The 17,372-nt window shown below is 34.6% G+C and overlaps 2 protein-coding genes and 1 long non-coding RNA gene across 5 annotated transcripts in view; 2 read left to right on the top strand and 1 right to left on the bottom strand.

Moving 5' to 3' along the window:
* The window catches only part of LOC117242642, a 74,342-nt gene extending 67,243 nt beyond the window's left edge, over window positions 1-7,099 (top strand). The window contains exons 3-4 of the long non-coding RNA XR_004495311.1: window positions 5,972-6,347; window positions 6,417-7,099. This is a non-coding gene — a long non-coding RNA (uncharacterized LOC117242642). The remainder of the gene's footprint in view (window positions 1-5,971; window positions 6,348-6,416) is intronic.
* LOC117242639 (ovoinhibitor-like) lies at window positions 6,480-11,088 on the bottom strand. 2 transcript variants are annotated; one of them, XM_033509490.1, is made up of 8 exons: window positions 11,002-11,088; window positions 10,754-10,936; window positions 9,566-9,709; window positions 8,590-8,742; window positions 8,307-8,480; window positions 7,713-7,883; window positions 6,939-7,100; window positions 6,480-6,592 (listed from the first exon to the last, which is right to left on the bottom strand). In XM_033509490.1, the coding sequence occupies exons 1-8, from the start codon at window positions 11,024-11,026 to the stop codon at window positions 6,561-6,563; spliced, it is 1,044 nt and encodes a 347-aa protein (XP_033365381.1). In that variant the 5' UTR covers window positions 11,027-11,088; the 3' UTR covers window positions 6,480-6,560. The 2 variants fall into 2 exon arrangements, with proteins under 2 accessions (XP_033365381.1, XP_033365379.1); XM_033509488.1 differs by lacking the exon at window positions 6,480-6,592 and having other exon boundaries at window positions 6,825-7,100.
* Window positions 11,089-11,642: 554 nt separating this feature from the next.
* Window positions 11,643-17,170, top strand: LOC117242638 (coatomer subunit beta'). 2 transcript variants are annotated; one of them, XM_033509486.1, is made up of 9 exons: window positions 11,643-11,902; window positions 12,676-13,027; window positions 13,103-14,041; window positions 14,125-14,360; window positions 14,436-14,774; window positions 14,850-15,449; window positions 15,556-15,843; window positions 15,941-15,958; window positions 16,918-17,170. In XM_033509486.1, the coding sequence occupies exons 1-9, from the start codon at window positions 11,900-11,902 to the stop codon at window positions 16,954-16,956; spliced, it is 2,814 nt and encodes a 937-aa protein (XP_033365377.1). In that variant the 5' UTR covers window positions 11,643-11,899; the 3' UTR covers window positions 16,957-17,170. The 2 variants fall into 2 exon arrangements, with proteins under 2 accessions (XP_033365377.1, XP_033365378.1); XM_033509487.1 differs by lacking the exon at window positions 15,941-15,958 and having other exon boundaries at window positions 11,644-11,902.
* The last annotated feature ends 202 nt before the right edge of the window (window positions 17,171-17,372 follow it).

Here is a 17,372-nt window from a genome sequence, read left to right as displayed (position 1 = left end):
AGTCGAAAATATAGAATAAAAATTTTTCGTTCGAGGCTTTGTTTTCGAGAAAATCGACTTTGAATTTTGGCTCGGTACGCGTGCACTTTATCGCGTCTCGTTATAACGGATCTGTAGATCGTTGTCTCGATTGACGTTATTTTTTGAATTTTTGAATTTTTGAATTTTTGAATTTTTGAATTTTTGAATTTTTGAATTTTTGAATTTTTGAATTTTTGAATTTTTGAATTTTTGAATTTTTGAATTTTTGAATTTTTGAATTTTTGAATTTTTGAATTTTTGAATTTTTGAATTTTTGAATTTTTGAATTTTGAATTTTTTGAATTTTGAATTTTTGAATTTTTGGAATTTTGAATTTTGAATTTTTGAATTTTTGAATTTTGAATTTTGAATTTTTGAATTTTTGAATTTTTGAATTTTTGAATTTTTGAATTTTTGAATTTTTGAATTTTTGAATTTTTGAATTTTTGAATTTTTGAATTTTTGAATTTTTGAATTTTTATTCTATATTTTCGACTTCTTTTTCCGCGTAGAATCACCCCCTTTCCGCTTGTACCACCAGTTACCAACCACCCTGTATATTTGCAAACGGCTGCAAACGTTGGTGAAATTTTTAGACATCATGGAAATTTTTGATATTTCTGTCCCATAGATACCTTTCTTCGACTCTTTGAAATATGAAATTCGTCGTATAAACTTCTCGAATGCTAAGTATACTGATTTAATTAGGCAAACATAAACTTATTTTTTAAGCAAACAGGATAGATTTCAATCGGAACTCGATAATGAAAATACGTTGATTTTTACTGCAGATTTTTATACGGATTTGTATTGTATCCTCATGAGCGCACATATGGAATTTAAATAGGAATTCATTCTGCCTATTATAAAATCCATATTATATAAACATCTTGTATGGATTTTTGCATCACGAAATGTGCATAAAAGTCTTTCATAAATGCGTAAAAATCCGCAGTAAAATAGTCGATACTTTGCCTGTTTTATATATTTTTTACGTTAAATTAAATTCCCCATAAACGAATAAAAATCCACGGTATATCGGTGGCAATATCGCAGCAGGTCGTGCAGTATTTAACCTGCATCTATAAAACATATGGAATTCGATTGAAACTGAGTCAACATCGTGTTCAACTTATACGCTGATATTCGCTTAAAGGAATTCACATCTATCTGGCCAGTGAATTTTAAATTTGGCTAAACGATTCGTATCTTGAAATCTATCTGACTCCCAGTCCCATTTAACCATTTAATTACCACTCTGTTATACTTTACTATTATTACTATTTTTTGTATTCTTCTGTTAAATTAAATGTCCCATAAATGAATAAAAATCCGCGGTAAGGTGTTCGCTGTGTCGCAGGAGGTCATGGCGACTATTTGTCCCGGCTCTGTGAAGCATCTGGGACTAGACGAGATCTCGGGTGACCTACTGCTCCTTTCCTGACGACGCCACGATTACACAGCGGACACATTATTTATCCGGCTCTCCTTTTGTCGTCGATGCTTTTCGTTCGTGCTTTCTCACCCGTTATACTTCCCAGGCTTCTTCACAGACTTCTGCCCCATCGGTTTCATCGATCACGCGTTGCTCCTCATCTCGCTGGGAACATTCTTTTTTCTCCATCACTCGTCGATCAGCCGTGATCCAGGTGATCCGAAGACTCAAAAGTATTAGGATAGGCAACGCCATCCGAAGCGTACACTTGATTACGTTCGAACCTACTTTTGGCGGTGTCACAGATCTTTTCGACGCTGTCATAAATATCACGAACCTGCCTAACCGTGCAACCACCGTTATGAAGAATCCTCAGATCTGAAACGATCAAGATCCTAGTAATATCGGATACAATGAAAGCTTCTTTATGGAATACGTAACATATGTAGTTGTTAGGTTTCGTATAATTATTTCTGTTCCTATTTACCAGCGTTAAGCTGTCACAGACAGTTCGACTGAGCCGCGTTTTCATAGGTCAAACTGTTACTCGCGCAGACATGGTTGGAACCGTACGATGAGCTCTCGTAGCTATAACAGCGATCCATAACTTTGCAAGGACCCTTTGAAGCTACTGTTACATCTGAAATAATATTACATTAATTTTAACGTTTTACAATTTCAGTTGCACCGCAAACCTAGTCGAAACCTAACCAGGACAAGCTCATCCTACCATCTGGATGAACGTTCTTTTTTTCTCGATCACCTATCGATCAGTCGTGATCTAGGCGATCTATCGGAGGATATTTTCTCCGATAAATCGTCAGAGGAAACTATTCCACGAGGATAGAAAGATGTAAGATCGGTGTCTGTTTCATGGGACAAATTCCTTTCCCTTTTTGCTCTGGTCTTTAGCTCTTGGCTCTTGGCTTCCGGCTATCCGAGACTTCCGATACCCGTTTCCCAATCAGGTTTTGTCTTCTCGATCGCCTGGCATCCAGGAAGTCGACGTGGCTCTGAGTTACTTCGCGTAATCGGTTCTATAATCGTTCGTTTCCTGGCTCTCAGTCCTTTCTAAGCAGAAATCTCCGCGCTTACGAAAGATTAGCGCGCAACCACGATTAATTACTATGTTTAGTACAAAGTCGATTCGACAACTGGAAATTAGTTTTCGTTGTTGGTTAAGCGTTCACACGGGTCCAAGTTTTGTGAGAGAAATCTGCTAGTAGCTGTGTGCAAAATTTCACTGTGTACAAAACGTAGAAAGGACAACTCTGTGACAAGATCTATTATAGAGGCTATCAAGTTTTATGAGATGTGTCTTTCCATTCAGATGCGTTTTTCTGATCAAATCAGTCGGAAAACGGTGGAACATTGGATCGAAGGAAGGCTTTCTGAAGTCATCGTTCGAATATAATTACAAATTACACGACAGGCTATTTATTCGCCGACAAAGGAACTTTGTAAACAGCTTAATCGTCCGAGCAATTCCATCCTATCCGATCGTAAACTTAATCGTTCGCCTATTAACGTGTAAAACGCGAGGAATAAAAGAACAAATATCAGAGGAAGCCTTATTCCAGAATCTGTTTTCCATTTTCCCGTTCTACTTTCTTGTTTCTTTTTTCTTTTCTGTTTTCATATCCACCGTTTGACTCCCTGGAAGCAAAAATAGCAATAGTCGACCGCAAAGGCACAATTAACAGCACTTGAGAGACATACCTAAATGGATAAAGTTCGGAAAGCAGGTCACCTCTTCCCCTGATCGCGTGCAGACAATTCGCAAACTCATTTTTCTCGGGAAGAATCTCTGCCACGATAATTCCAACCTGATAGAACACGTGGTTCTGTTTGCAGAAACGTGATTCAACGATGGAAAATTCGATAGGAATATTCGTACGAAAAAAAAAGAGCGTAAAGGTACAAGGAATAACCCTGGCCAAATGTAAACCTGTGAAATCATAGTGTAGCTTTTTCACACGGATATCCATGTATATACGTGTGAAGAGATGTTTAAGTTATAATAGCACATAGGTGTTCATAGTAGCTCTATCTCCCTTATCCATATATTTTTTAACACGTTATTGTATTACTATATATCATCCATATATTTTTTAACACGTTATTGTATTACTATATATTATCCATATATTTTTAATACGTTATTGTATTATTATGTATTGTTTATATTATCCATTTTCCTTATCCATATGTAATTCAATACCTTATTGCATTATTATATATTAGCCACATATTTTTTAACACGTTATTATATAACAATATATAATTTATATTATCTATCTCCCTTATATAATTATATCTTCCTATATAATTTGATACGTTATTGTATTAGTATATATTATCCATATATTTTTTAACACGTTATTGTATTACTATATATCATCCATATATTCTTTAACACATTACTATATTACTATATATTATTTATATTATCTACCTCCCTTGTCCATATGTAACTTGTTATTATTGTATTACTATATATTATCCATATATTTTTTAGTACGTTATTGTATTACTATATATCATCCATATATTTTTTAATACGTTATTGGATTACTATATATTAATTATATTATTCATCTTCTTTATCAATATATAATTTGATACGTTATTGTATTACTATATATTATCCATATATTTTTTAATACGTTATTCTATTACTATAAATTATCCATATATTTTTAATATGTTATTATATCACTATATATCATCCATATATTTTTTAACACATTATTATATTACTATATATTATTTATATTATCTATTTCCCTTATCTCTATATAGTTCAATACGTTATTGCGTTACTTTATATTATCCATATATTTTTTGATACGTTATGATATTGCCATATATTGCCATATTATCCATATATTTTTAACACGTCATTGTATTGCCATATATTATTTATAAAAACATTTTTTCATTCATAAATACATTCTAGCAAAATACATATATATATATATATATATAAGAAATCTACTGAATCTTATGAACTTCGTGTGTGCAAAGTCAAGTTCGACGAAGTTACAGGTACGTGCGGCTGTCAGAAAATATTATCAAACCAAATCAATTTCCGGGCTGTGTAGCCAAGGTTATATAAATAATACCAGTCACGCAAAAAATGCAGACAGGTCGAACGATGATTGTACTTGCCATTGGACTGCACAGTTTATGCATTAATGCGAATTTTGGAAATGCGAAAATCTACACACACAAATAATGCAAACATACGCACAATTCAAACACCATACAAATAATTATGAAAATGAATTGTTGAACAATCGTTACATTTATACGATATAATTATTATTAATTACGAATACGAATAATTTATGAAAATGTATAAAATAGCGGTACAGTCTCTGTGATATAATTATTATTACGCTACATATATAATATAATCGTTTCTATAGTATTTAACATTTAATAAACAAGACAGTTTCCTATCTATTTAATTTCTATTCGTTTAATTCTATTAAACTATATTTAGAGAAATTTGGAAATTCGTGGCTGTGTTGTCAGTTTAAAAGTAGAGGATTCAGAGATTGATGAAGTTTAATTGAAAAACGGGTCAAGAACAGATACACGAAATGACGACTTGCAATGGCCTAGTAAAGCTCGATGATCACGCTAATTCTCTGGCATGTTAATTGATCTAGTTCGAATGTAGCAACGGGTTAACGTGTAACGTTTCATTCGCAATTTCTTGTTCGATCGGCTGCGAAATTTATCTCTTAACATTGTAACTATGGAATGGAATTCCAAGGATTCTTTGTACTTGATAGTTTAAACTTGCAAATTTAATAGCCTTTTCATCGACAGTTCTTCTTCCATGCAAGTTCTACAATTTTATAAAATTTAAAGAAATTATCTGCCAACTATGATACATGTTGATCCAGCTCAGCAACATTTAAGGAAATCTAATAAAGAACACTGTTCAATTACCAGCAGAATTACACTGATTGTTTAATACGAATCGAAGGAGGACGCTATGAAATTCATAGAATATTGAAAAATGTTTAATATCAAAGATTGGCATTTTTTCATATCTTCCTAACGTCTTGGAAAAATGACGAATAAATTATCCTGCGATGATTACATATCTTTTGACGAACAAAGCTGTTTCTATTCATTTCAAAATATCTTAATAGATAAAGTGAAAAAATATTCCCATCCGAAGCTGGTTAAATGTTCTTCGCGGAAATGGGCCAAATTCCTAAATCAATTGTCAGTAACAATTCTTGCTTAATATTTTTGTCAGCCCTATATAACGTATACATTATACAATATATGGTATAACGTCATATTACTTGTTATATGTATGTGATAAATAATAACAATATATATAATAAATAATAAAGGAAGCTGATATCTCGCCTTGTAACATCATTATCGTAGAGATTTTCTTGTAAATGAAAAACACGCTATATTTGATTCCACTTGAAATATAAATCACCGCACATGTGTAGTAAATAATCTTACAAATTTTATTCACAGGAAACATCAAACGTATACGATGAATAATGAAAGAACGAAGATTCAGCAGTATGGACACGTGTCAGTTAAACGAGGAGCCAGAAGATTACACGAAGAATCCTTCCAGCGGATGCCTCATGGACATCCACGGCGGCAAAAATGAAGTAAGACATGCGTTTAAGGCAGTTAAAACGTCCCGCTGTTCTGCTTAAAAGGCGAGTGAAAGAGAGATAAAAATGTGCACGCGAGCCGAATGACATCAGCCGTGAATAAAATATTAGGATACGATGGTTGTGCCGCTTCCACAGCTATCTGCCTGCTCGTCGATAACTTTCGACAACGAATTCTCGAAGGAAATTCTGCCTGATCCATACAGCTGGCCATTTTGTCCCCGGAGGTACTATTATAGCGATATCTTCCGTTTCAATTCGTACCGGCGCTTTATACCAATTTATTTTCTGTACAGGTGACCGAGAAGATGAAGAGCATTGGATGGACGAGTACATGGGAGGCGGTTCCAGCTATTTTCTCGAGGAAGATCCACCAGAGGCGAGTGATTCATCCTCGATGACGCAAGATGAACGAAACGTGGATTAATCGCGTGAAACAGCTAGCAAGGTCCGTCGTAGACAAGCGTCAAATCTGCCGAAAAGAATATTTCGTATGATAAATAATTACGAGGTTTCTTCGATGACTGATTTCAGTTTAAAACGCAGAGCATTGAATATTCTGCCTTAACCCCTGAAAGCTGTCATCAAGGAAAATCGTCTGCTTGTTCCTTTCGTTTTAAGAATCGATAAAATCGAGAAGATGTAAGTAATTAATTAGCGTTCTAGTATGATTGGATATTAGGATAAAGAATAGAAAAATTATCGCCCGTGATGGTCTCGTTATGGGATGGTAATATTAAAAGAAAATTTATATGAAATTTCGCTCATGATAGCCTTTAGGGGTTGAAGTTTGTAAAGACCAAGCAAGATTAGCTCACTTTTATCTGGAAACCTCAATTTCGCGCACCATAAAGCCTCTGGGCTCACGTACGACAAGTTATCGCTTCCACACACCGGAAATCGGAGACTTTCCTCGGGTATGGATCTGCAGGGGTTGTCGTCGGGGTCGACGCAGGCTCCAGAATGCTTCAGGGACAAATCTGCGAAAGAAAAATGAAGTAACAGTGCTTGTCTACTTGGAAATCTCTTGCGCGTATATTGTACGTGTTATGTAAAACGTTTTGAAAATTCATCGCCAGTGTAGTGAGACACGACTATCGTGATTGCGCTGGTAAAGTTTAAAACAAACCTGAAAATGTATCTATAGGAGCTACAAAATGTTTGGTACAAGTATATATCTCGCAGAAGTGACAAAAGTTTTAAACAATTGATCCTTCATTGTATCAAGTTATTTGAAAAGTTCGTGGCGCTTTTATTAGAAATTTCTGTTAAATAATAAAACGCACGAACAAGCATGTACTACTTTTAATTGGATATGAGAAAGCAGTGATTTTCAACCGGTGTGCCAGAAAAAGTTCTAAAACAAGCAACACCTGATTTAGACAGGTGCAGTGACCTGTTTTCCTTTAGACTTTAGACTGTCAAATACAAACAACAGACGTTCGACTGTCAATACCTTGTCTTGAAGCGTGTTACGAGATGTAAATGATTGAAAATCGCTGCCATAGACAATTAAGGAGAAACATTGAATATTTGATAATAGACTGAATAAGTAGTCTAGCTAAATAAGGTCTTCCCAAGACAGCACTGACATTTATTTTGATTGTTGTGGCATTGTAAGTGATGGATACTTTGATAGGTAACGCCATCGTTTCCGCAAACCTCGTCCTTTGCACTGAAGGTCTTAGCAGAGGATTTGAGATGAGCACACGAGAACTGCGTGTTCTTCTCGCACTCGTTATCTGATACCAACGTCTTCAAATCTGAAAAACAAATTAGGAAAGGCCCGCGAAGTCTGAGATCATTCATCTTCTCAACTTTAATCTCACGAAACTTTACAAAAAGAGAATACAATATGTAATAGAGCGTGGATCTTTATGCGTTTCGTACGAGAAATTTAAGGATGTATAAAAATGAACAAAATGCATATAATACATATACGTTGAGTTAAGTAATAAGTTCATTCAAAATTGTTTGAAAAGTATAAATGTACCTGAAATGTACCTGAATTTTTTAATGAAAAGTATATGTTTACAGAGAAATGACATAAATACTCCTTAATTAGATAGAATACTTGATATGCTCTTTTTAAAAAAACTAAACGAACTTATTACTCGATCTGATAAAAATATATACGATATAAGAATAAAGAATACTAGCCACGAAAATTTGGTAACACAACTTACCACGAGCTTTGTAACACAAAAACTTAAAAGGATTATGATAGGTAACGCCATCTGAAGTACACACTGGATTCCATTCGAACCTACTATTGGCAATGTCACAGATCTTTTCGACGCTGTCATAAATATCATAAACCTCCCTAACCGTGCAACTACCGTTATGAAGAATCCTCAGATCTGAAACGATCAAGATCCTAGTAATATCGGATACAATGAAAGCTTCTTTATGACATATGTAACATATGTAGTTGTTAGGTTTCGTATAATTATTTCTGTTTCTATTTACCAACGTTAATCTGTCGGAGACAGTTCACCTGAGCCGCGTTTCCATAGGTCAAACCATTATTCGCGCAGACACCGTTGGAACCGTACGATAAGGTCCTGTAGCTATAACAGCGATCCATAACTTTGCAAGGACCGCTTAAAGCTACTGTTACATCTAAAATAATATTACATTAATTTTAACGTTTTACTGCTTCGGATCAGAGCTGAACGTATCTGTTACAGTCTTAAAATAATTGCCACATTAATGAATTATGCAATTGAATGGATGTTTTGCTGAATTATATCTGAAGCATCTTTTCATTTTGTCGCATTTGAACTCGTTCCGTATTTTCCAAATTTAAAGTCATCGACTGACACAAACGCTGACTAACTGTATATTGGATAGTTAAAGAAAATTTGATAAATTTTGTCTCAGAATCCGCTATCGTTTATGCGTTCTTCCTGTAATAAATAAATTCGCGTTGACTTTTTTTGTCAGATTTATGTAAGAATATCAGAAAACTATTCTTTCATAATGACCAATAACGAGGTCTTATTTTACTATAAATCGTCTTAACACCGACAACAAGTTAACGTTTTACAATTTCAGTTATACCGCAAACCTAGTTGAAACCTAACGAGAACAAGCTCAAGCTAAATTCTAATATTGCATTAGATCCACGGTGGACCTGGTCAACGAAACTCAGAGGGACAGTAGTCTCTGGAAACGCTGCTCATGTTCGCGGAATTCTACTAACTCGAAGATAAGGGATTTTTAGTTTGCATTGTTAGGAGAGTCGGCGACCAGACGACAAAATGTAACAATACCCGCGGACATTAGTGGGTAACAACGAGCCAGAGTTTACAAGTTGGAATTCTGGTCTCGCGAACCTCTCTCAGTCCGACTGGTCAACTAAATTTCTCCAGCCAGCCAACTTTTGCTAACTTTAATCCGTATTAACGGCACGGTAAATATACTCAGAATTTGTCTTGCTTACTCTGCGAACGATTGTAATTAACGCATGAAAGTGATTCCAGATTCGTGTACGTGTGCCCATCCGATCCACAGATCGGCCGATAAAACAGATTTATCTTGCAGTAATCATCTACCGGTAAACAATATCCAGAATGCATTGGTATCACTGAAAAGGAATTTTCGTTCATTAAAGTACGAATGTATGAAGGTAAATATTATTCTTAACGTAAGTTATGAATCATTTTTATTAATTTCATTAAATTTATTCTCAAATACCACATGATCCGAGGTATGTCTCTCGGTAATCAGCAGTTAAATTGAATCTTATAATTAGATTGCGGATTTTTACGCTTTTATGGGAAATTTAAAGATGCACAAATGTATATACATAATGAAAGTATGAATTTGTATAAATATCCGCATTCTATTTGTAACTTACGATCGAAGATCTCACAGGAAAATATGATAATTTTCTAACTCTTACTTGTCACTTGGTGATTGGCAAAAAGTATTTTAACATGAAATAATTCAAGAAAGAAATAATCTGGTAGATTTGAAGATATAAGGCTTTTGATAAATCCACAGAAACGAATAATATTAGCTTAGTTAGTATATGAACTTAATTTAATTAGTATTAATCCGCATAATAGAATCTATTATCAATATTTATATCATTAATTGGAATACTATTATAATACTATTTAAGAGAATGATATAAAACACATTGAATTTATAAAATACAGAAAATGTAACTTATATATCATGTTCTTCAGATGTGGTCTTCAGTTCAAAGCAGTAATATAAATACAATTTATTTATATGTTCAAACTTTTATTCTTTATTAGAATATCTGAGGAGTGCACTAAAAAATTAACATGTTCCTATATTACTATAGTTAAGGAATAATGTTGCCAGGACATATATACTGTATGTAGTACATACAGTATACGTCAAGAAAATTGCAAGAAAAGAAGGCTAACGAAGTTTGAATAATTTCACCATGCAGCTAGGATATACGGTATTGTTCGTTGAATTAGGCGGCTTCCGGCCAAGTATAGTGAGAAACATGGTATTCCATAGAATTAAAAATTCATGTACGCCCCGCGTACGTGCTTCGTGAATGTTTAAGTATGCCGTGACCTAAACTCGCGTAATTGTACGAAGCATGGAAGCTTAGAATTGCAAAGAGGGAAATTTCATTGTTACTCACCGTTCTGAAATGTCTGATAGTTAACGCAGTCCAGGTATAAATCGTTGGCATAAGTAATGCCATCGCTACCACATACTGGACCATCATACAAATCTACGTTATTAAAAATTTCGCAATTTTGGTAAAAAATTCGCTTGTTCGCCAATATAAAAGTCCACCCTCTTCTACAGATCAGTGTGAAACCTAAAAATCGACATTACGTGAAATGTAATAAACTGTCAATAATGAGGTAAATATTCCTCTTTTACCGAAAAAGAATAAAAAGTACTTCATGGTAGGTGTAGGTATAAGTACATACTTTAAAATTATTTTGTGAACCGTATTTTATACGAGATATAATCGCTATATCTTAAGGATGACGTATTAAAGTAGATTATTTTTCATTTCTCTCTATAAGGTTTTTTATTCAGCACGTGCTTTTATTGTCAATATTTTCTCGTTTAATCAGAATGGAACGCAACTGCAATTATCTTATCAACGTGGTTTACATGCTTCGCTATGATGCGTTATCAATCGAGAAAACAATTTATGACAGCGTGATTTTGATAGACGAAAAGATACATAAAAAACTATTACAATGTTTCCTTTTATGCATAGGTACATATTTATGAAATACATATTTAAAATTACAAGTTGTATAATAGGTTCAAATAAACCGCCATTTAGTAGGTAATTACCATTCCTACTATATCGTTGGAAGATCTAATAGATTACCGACTGTACAATTTTCTTAATAAAAAATTTTATGGTAAACGATTTCTGTTTTATCGACAGTTCAGTAACGATACATCATGAAGATATAAGATAAGGGTTTGGCACATCATATAATGTCTCACTACACTCATAATCAAATATTCCAGTCTTTTGATAAACTTAACACGTATGCAAGAGTTATCACGGAGGTTATTATAAGATTCGATAGTACAATTAATTTGAACAATCCGTTTGACGCTAAATATATCTGATTAATTACTGCAACTGTGTGCAGGAACCTTTAGATCAACGCCATTTTTAGGAGGTGTAGGTTGTGTGGTGGAAGAAAAGTTGGGCCACGTAGTTACTTTATGGGAGAAGATTTAAATTTCATATCTGTATTATTAGACTCGAATTTATTCAATACTGTAAATACAAGTTGTACAGTGCAAAATGGTACGTATTTTAGGAACGAAGATAACGTAATTTAGTTAATTTTTCATTCGCTCCTGTGTACATGTTTGTGCTTAACTATTGTGGCAGTGACGAACAATTGGATCATTATAACTATGAATGATTTTTATAATTTTCTAATGAATGATTATTATAAGATGCTTCCAATAAAGATACGCTCGATTTAAATATGTTTAATGATAAATTGTCTCACTTTTTTTTTCTCTATTTGCTTCTTTCATTTTGGACAGCTGGCCACTAACGTGAACATTTATTATAAATAATAAAAAATCTACATTAAGAAATATGATATATAATTGCTCTTAATGTAATATGTATGTTGTTTATGTAATACCTCTAATGTAAATGTCCTTATATCCTGTACAGGTTACATTCATATCATCAACATGAGTTTTATTGACTTTGTTTTCAAACTTTGTTAATTCAGAACTTTTCTATCCCAACTTTAATCAACAAGTTAAGTAATAATAATATTAGCTATATGCATTTACAAATGTGTATGTTGGTTATTGTCATTATTAGTTATTGCCAATTAATCTTGCTATTAATAAAAAATAGCATTGATGAATTGTAGTCAACAAGAGTAATATTAATAAAACCAATATTGGTGATATCAATGTAAGTCACAAAATACACATTCCTAAAATTGCACACTAATTGCTTTACCCAAGATTTTCTATTATCTTTTATTGCATTCATATGGTATGATACATATTCCCTTTTAAATTATAAATATATACTTTATTTTCCCTTAGCCACTGAGGTTAGATATCAAGCGAAAACTGACCGCTAGGTCGGACAGGGTAAAGAGCGTGGACCTTCACCCTACAGAACCATGGATGCTCTGTTCCTTGTATCAAGGAAATGTTAATATTTGGAATCATGAAACTCAGACGCTGGCTAAAACATTTGAAGTATGTGACTTACCAGTTCGTACAGCCAAATTTGTACCACGCAAGAATTGGGTTGTTACTGGTTCAGATGATATGCAAGTTAGAGTATTTAATTATAATACTTTGGAACGTGTGCATTCTTTCGAGGCACATAGTGACTATGTCAGATGTATTGCAGTACATCCAACACAACCATTTATATTAACAAGTAGTGGTACGTGTATTAACTTACTTATTAAATTTTAATGATAATTTTATTTCTGATTAATTCCTTTTTTCTTCTTGTTAGATGATATGCTAATCAAATTGTGGAACTGGGAAAAAGGTTGGATAGCACAACAGGTGTTTGAAGGGCACACACACTATGTAATGCAAGTAGTATTCAATCCAAAAGATAATAATACATTTGCAAGTGCTTCATTAGACAGAACAGTGAAAGTATGGCAGCTTGGATCTTCCACAGCCAATTTCACACTAGATGGTCATGAGAAAGGTGTAAATTGTGTTGATTACTATCATGGTGGAGACAAACCATACTTAATATCAGGAGCAGACGATAACTATGTCAAAATTTGGGATTATCAAAATAAAACTTGTGTACAGACACTAGAAGGACACACACAGAATATTTGTGCTGTTTGTTTTCATCCAGAATTGCCCATCATTCTTACGGGTTCTGAAGATGGAACTGTTCGAATATGGCATGCTGGAACATACAGATTGGAATCTTCCCTTAATTATGGTTTTGAGAGAGTATGGACAATCGCTTGTTTAAAGGGCTCAAACAATGTTGCAATTGGTTATGATGAGAGTAGTGTTATAGTAAAAGTTGGTAGAGAGGAGCCTGCAGTTTCAATGGATTCATTAGGTGGCAAGATCGTCTGGGCAAAACACAGTGAAATACAGCAAGTGAACTTGAAAGCTTTGGGAGAGGAAACACAAGATGGAGAGAGACTCCCACTGGCTGTCAAAGACATGGGTGCCTGTGAAATTTATCCACAAACTATCCAGCATAATCCGAATGGAAGATTCTTGGTAGTTTGTGGGGATGGAGAGTACATTATTTACACATCTATGGCATTAAGAAATAAAGCTTTTGGTCAAGCATCGGAATTCATCTGGGCAGCTGATTCAAGTCAGTATGCTGTCAGAGAAAGTAATACCACTGTAAAAGTCTTCAAGAACTTCAAAGAAAAGAAGAGCTTTAAGCCTGATTTTGGTGCTGATGGTAAATATAATAATTATTTTTCAAATTGCAGTATTTCATTTACTAATATAATTTTATTAATTTATTATATTTATATTATACAGGTATTTTTGGTGGATTTTTGTTGGGCGTTTCTTCTGGATCTGGTCTATCATTTTTCGACTGGGACACGCTTAAGTTAGTTCGTCGTATAGACATTCAACCTACACATGTCTATTGGGCCGAAAATGCCTCTCTGGTAGCATTAGCTACATCTGATCAATACTTTATTTTAAAATACCATGCTGATGCAGTTGCAAATGCTCCAGAAAATTCAGAAGACATTGAAGATGCTTTTGAGGTTTGTCGTTTTACCTGCCATTAATACCTACAATGAAGAAAGTAATGTTCTAAAACCCTTTAATATCATTTATAGATGGTAGCAGAAATGAGTGAAACTGTGAAAACTGGTCTATGGGTCGGTGACTGCTTCATCTACACAAATAGCGTAAATCGGATAAACTATTTCGTCGGTGGAGAAGTTGTGACTGTATCACACTTAGATAGACCAATGTATCTTCTTGGATATGTCCCGAGGGACAACAGATTGTATCTGTGCGACAAGGAACTGTCAGTTGTCTCGTATTCGTTATTATTATCTGTATTAGAATACCAGACTGCTGTTATGCGAAAAGATTTCGAGACAGCAGACAGAGTTCTTCCCACGGTTCCCAAGGAACATCGTACGCGAGTGGCTCATTTCTTGGAAAAACAAGTTCGTATTATTAAGACAATCTCTTGCTAATAAACACTCTGTTTATTTGAAGAATTAACATTTAAAATGCTGTAGGGTTTCAAAGAACAAGCATTGGCTGTGTCCACGGATCCAGAACACAGGTTTGAATTGGCTCTGGCATTGGGAGACCTCGTAACGGCGCACTCGCTTGCAAAGGAAGCGAATAGCCAACAAAAATGGCGGCAATTGGCGTCTCTCGCCACTCAGAAAGGAAAATTGTGCTTAGCACAAGAATGTTTGCATCAGGCGCAAGATTTCGGTGGGCTCCTACTGCTTGCCACAAGTACAGGAAACGCGAATATGATTCAAAAACTAGGCTCGGACGCTAATGATATGGGCAAGAATAATATTTCTTTCTTGTCATATTTTATTCTTGGAGACCTTGACAAGTGTCAGGAAATCCTTCTAAAAACGGACAGAATTCCAGAGGCTGCGTTCTTTGCACGAACGTATGCTCCTAGTAAAGTTTCATCGATTGTAAAATTATGGAAGGAGAAACTCTCGTCTGTGAGCAAGAAAGCTGGACAGAGCTTGGCTGATCCTGAACAGTACGAAAACCTGTTTCCTGGATACAGAGAAGCGTTGAAGGTCGAACAGTTCCTTAGAGAGGAGAGTAAGAAGAAGGTTCCGGCATCTGCATTCCCGACTATGAAAGTAAGAATGGGTTTACCTTCTTTTTAAAAATTCTGAATATTTCAGTAATTTGTGATATTGTAAAACATAGAATGAATTTTAATGCGATTTCATATGTCTATTATAGCCGAATGTCGAACGAAATCCATTCGAGGAGATGCTAGCGGCTGAGCAGGCGAATCGGTTCACCTACAAAGCGGCTACAAGTACAACTGACGAAGCAGAAGAATCAACCACCGAAATGATAATGAATAGGCTACAGGATCTCGATATTGGTAAGGTAATCCCATCGTCTACGGGAAAATCGAATTTTCCCGAGAAGATTACGAAGACCACCAGCAGCTCTAGACCATTAACCATGGACGAGGACGATCTGGATCTCGATCTTGAAATCGATGATACTATAGATACTACTGTAAGTCCATTGTGTTACTACCAATATGTGTTTCTTCTATTAGTTTTTCTTTTTTCATGCAACATTTTTTACCTTGTGCATGCTGTCCGTATATAAGTGCTTCTACATACACAAAGTAAGTGTACGCGCATAAAAGTACATTTACTTCTTTATTTATTTTATACAGACTTAATTATGTTGTGAAATAGAGTTATTTTAATTGGGATATCAAAATCATGAGGGGCCCTGGTAGGGGTGAATCGAGGTCAAACGGAAGAACAACATGGGTGGGGAACAAAAGAGGGTAACTAGACGATGCTTTAATACCCTTAAATACAGACGCGTAATTCTAGAAGGGTATTACATTACTAAAACAGTCTGAAACCAAGCGTGGTACGCACACGCGCATCTAGAACGAGTGTATGCGTGGCAATATATCGATCTTGACCGATGTATGTGAACACGTTCCACCTATCAAGCAGAACGAACACCACGTTAAATAAAGCAAAGAAAGGCGAAACACACACGCGGAAATAAAAGAAAGAAAGAAACCGTAGGCAGGTAACGCGAAAGTGGAGAATTTCGAGCCTTTTGTTTTAAGATAAAAATCGATAGCAGTATTTTCAGTCATATTTTCTTTCCTCGTCTAATTTCTTTCTAAACATCGATTATTAGGATTCTTGAGTCATCAACGAGTGAAGAGGGAACTACGAAGCCATAAAGTTTGTTGACTTTGCACCAGTCACGGTTCATTCTCTTTACAGCCTTATTGCCATAACATTCGTGTACAGAATCCCTCTTTGTGTACCCTTTCCCTCGTTTATATTGTTTTATCACGCTTTCTTTATTTAGACAGTAAATATTTCTCTCGCTCAATTATCATATTTTCATATTATACAATATTTATTAAACTATCTATTAATCTAATAAAGATTAAAATTTTTAAGAGTAAAGAAAATACAAAGTTCCTAAAATAGTAGATTTTCTTATACATTGAAGCTTTTTTAAATTTCTTTTTTTTTCTACTATCCAAACATTCTGTGAATAAAAGTAGATGATAAATGGTAATGCTGAAAAATATATTTCCTGTTTCAGGGTGTGAATCTCGATGATGACCTCCTCGAGGAAGACTAGCCCGTCGATTGGAATACCTTTCTCCTGTTAATCATTCCTTGCGAGCCAACCAGAATTGTTTAGAGAAAATCAAGTATTAAAGAGAGAAGAAACCGTCGAAGAATGTTTTTGTGCGCGAGTGTTTCTATCATGCACAATATTCAGCATGTGCACACAGACTTTATCCATGTACTGAGAATTATATATATTGTAATATAACAAAACATTCACATAAGTTTCCATCTATTTCTTTCCACAGCCATCGTTGCACTCTCCCAAGAGGTACCATTTTTATCGATGCTTAGGAACTTAGGAAATATACAAATACATGTTGTTCATATAACAGAGTAATTCAATAAAATGTAATCTTTATTTCATTTTACAGATAGACATCCTTAAGTCTCCTTAGCATCGTGAAGAGTAAAAGACTACAACGA

Source organism: Bombus vosnesenskii, unplaced genomic scaffold (genome assembly GCF_011952255.1).
Source record: "Bombus vosnesenskii isolate JDL3184/JDL3185 unplaced genomic scaffold, Bvos_JDL3184-5_v1.1 scf7180000016274, whole genome shotgun sequence".
NCBI classification, from domain to species: domain Eukaryota; kingdom Metazoa; phylum Arthropoda; class Insecta; order Hymenoptera; family Apidae; genus Bombus; species Bombus vosnesenskii.
The sequence above is the reverse complement of the archived record's forward strand: the minus strand, read 5'-3'. Positions and strand labels throughout refer to the sequence as shown.

Bases quoted from the DNA above. Each gene is read 5' to 3' on its own strand.
- LOC117242639 (XM_033509488.1), bottom strand. From the start codon at position 11,026: ATGAAGTACTTTTTATTCTTTTTCG. The intron at 9,710-10,753 runs GTGAGTAACAAT...ATTCCTTTTCAG, and splicing joins CTATCAGACATTTCAGAACG to TGATACCAATGCATTCTGGA. The intron at 8,743-9,565 runs GTAAGCAAGACA...ATATTATTTTAG, and splicing joins TAATTACAATCGTTCGCAGA to ATGTAACAGTAGCTTTAAGC.
- LOC117242638 (XM_033509486.1), top strand. The intron at 14,361-14,435 runs GTTTGTCGTTTT...TATCATTTATAG, and splicing joins ACATTGAAGATGCTTTTGAG to ATGGTAGCAGAAATGAGTGA. The intron at 14,775-14,849 runs GTTCGTATTATT...AAAATGCTGTAG, and splicing joins CTCATTTCTTGGAAAAACAA to GGTTTCAAAGAACAAGCATT.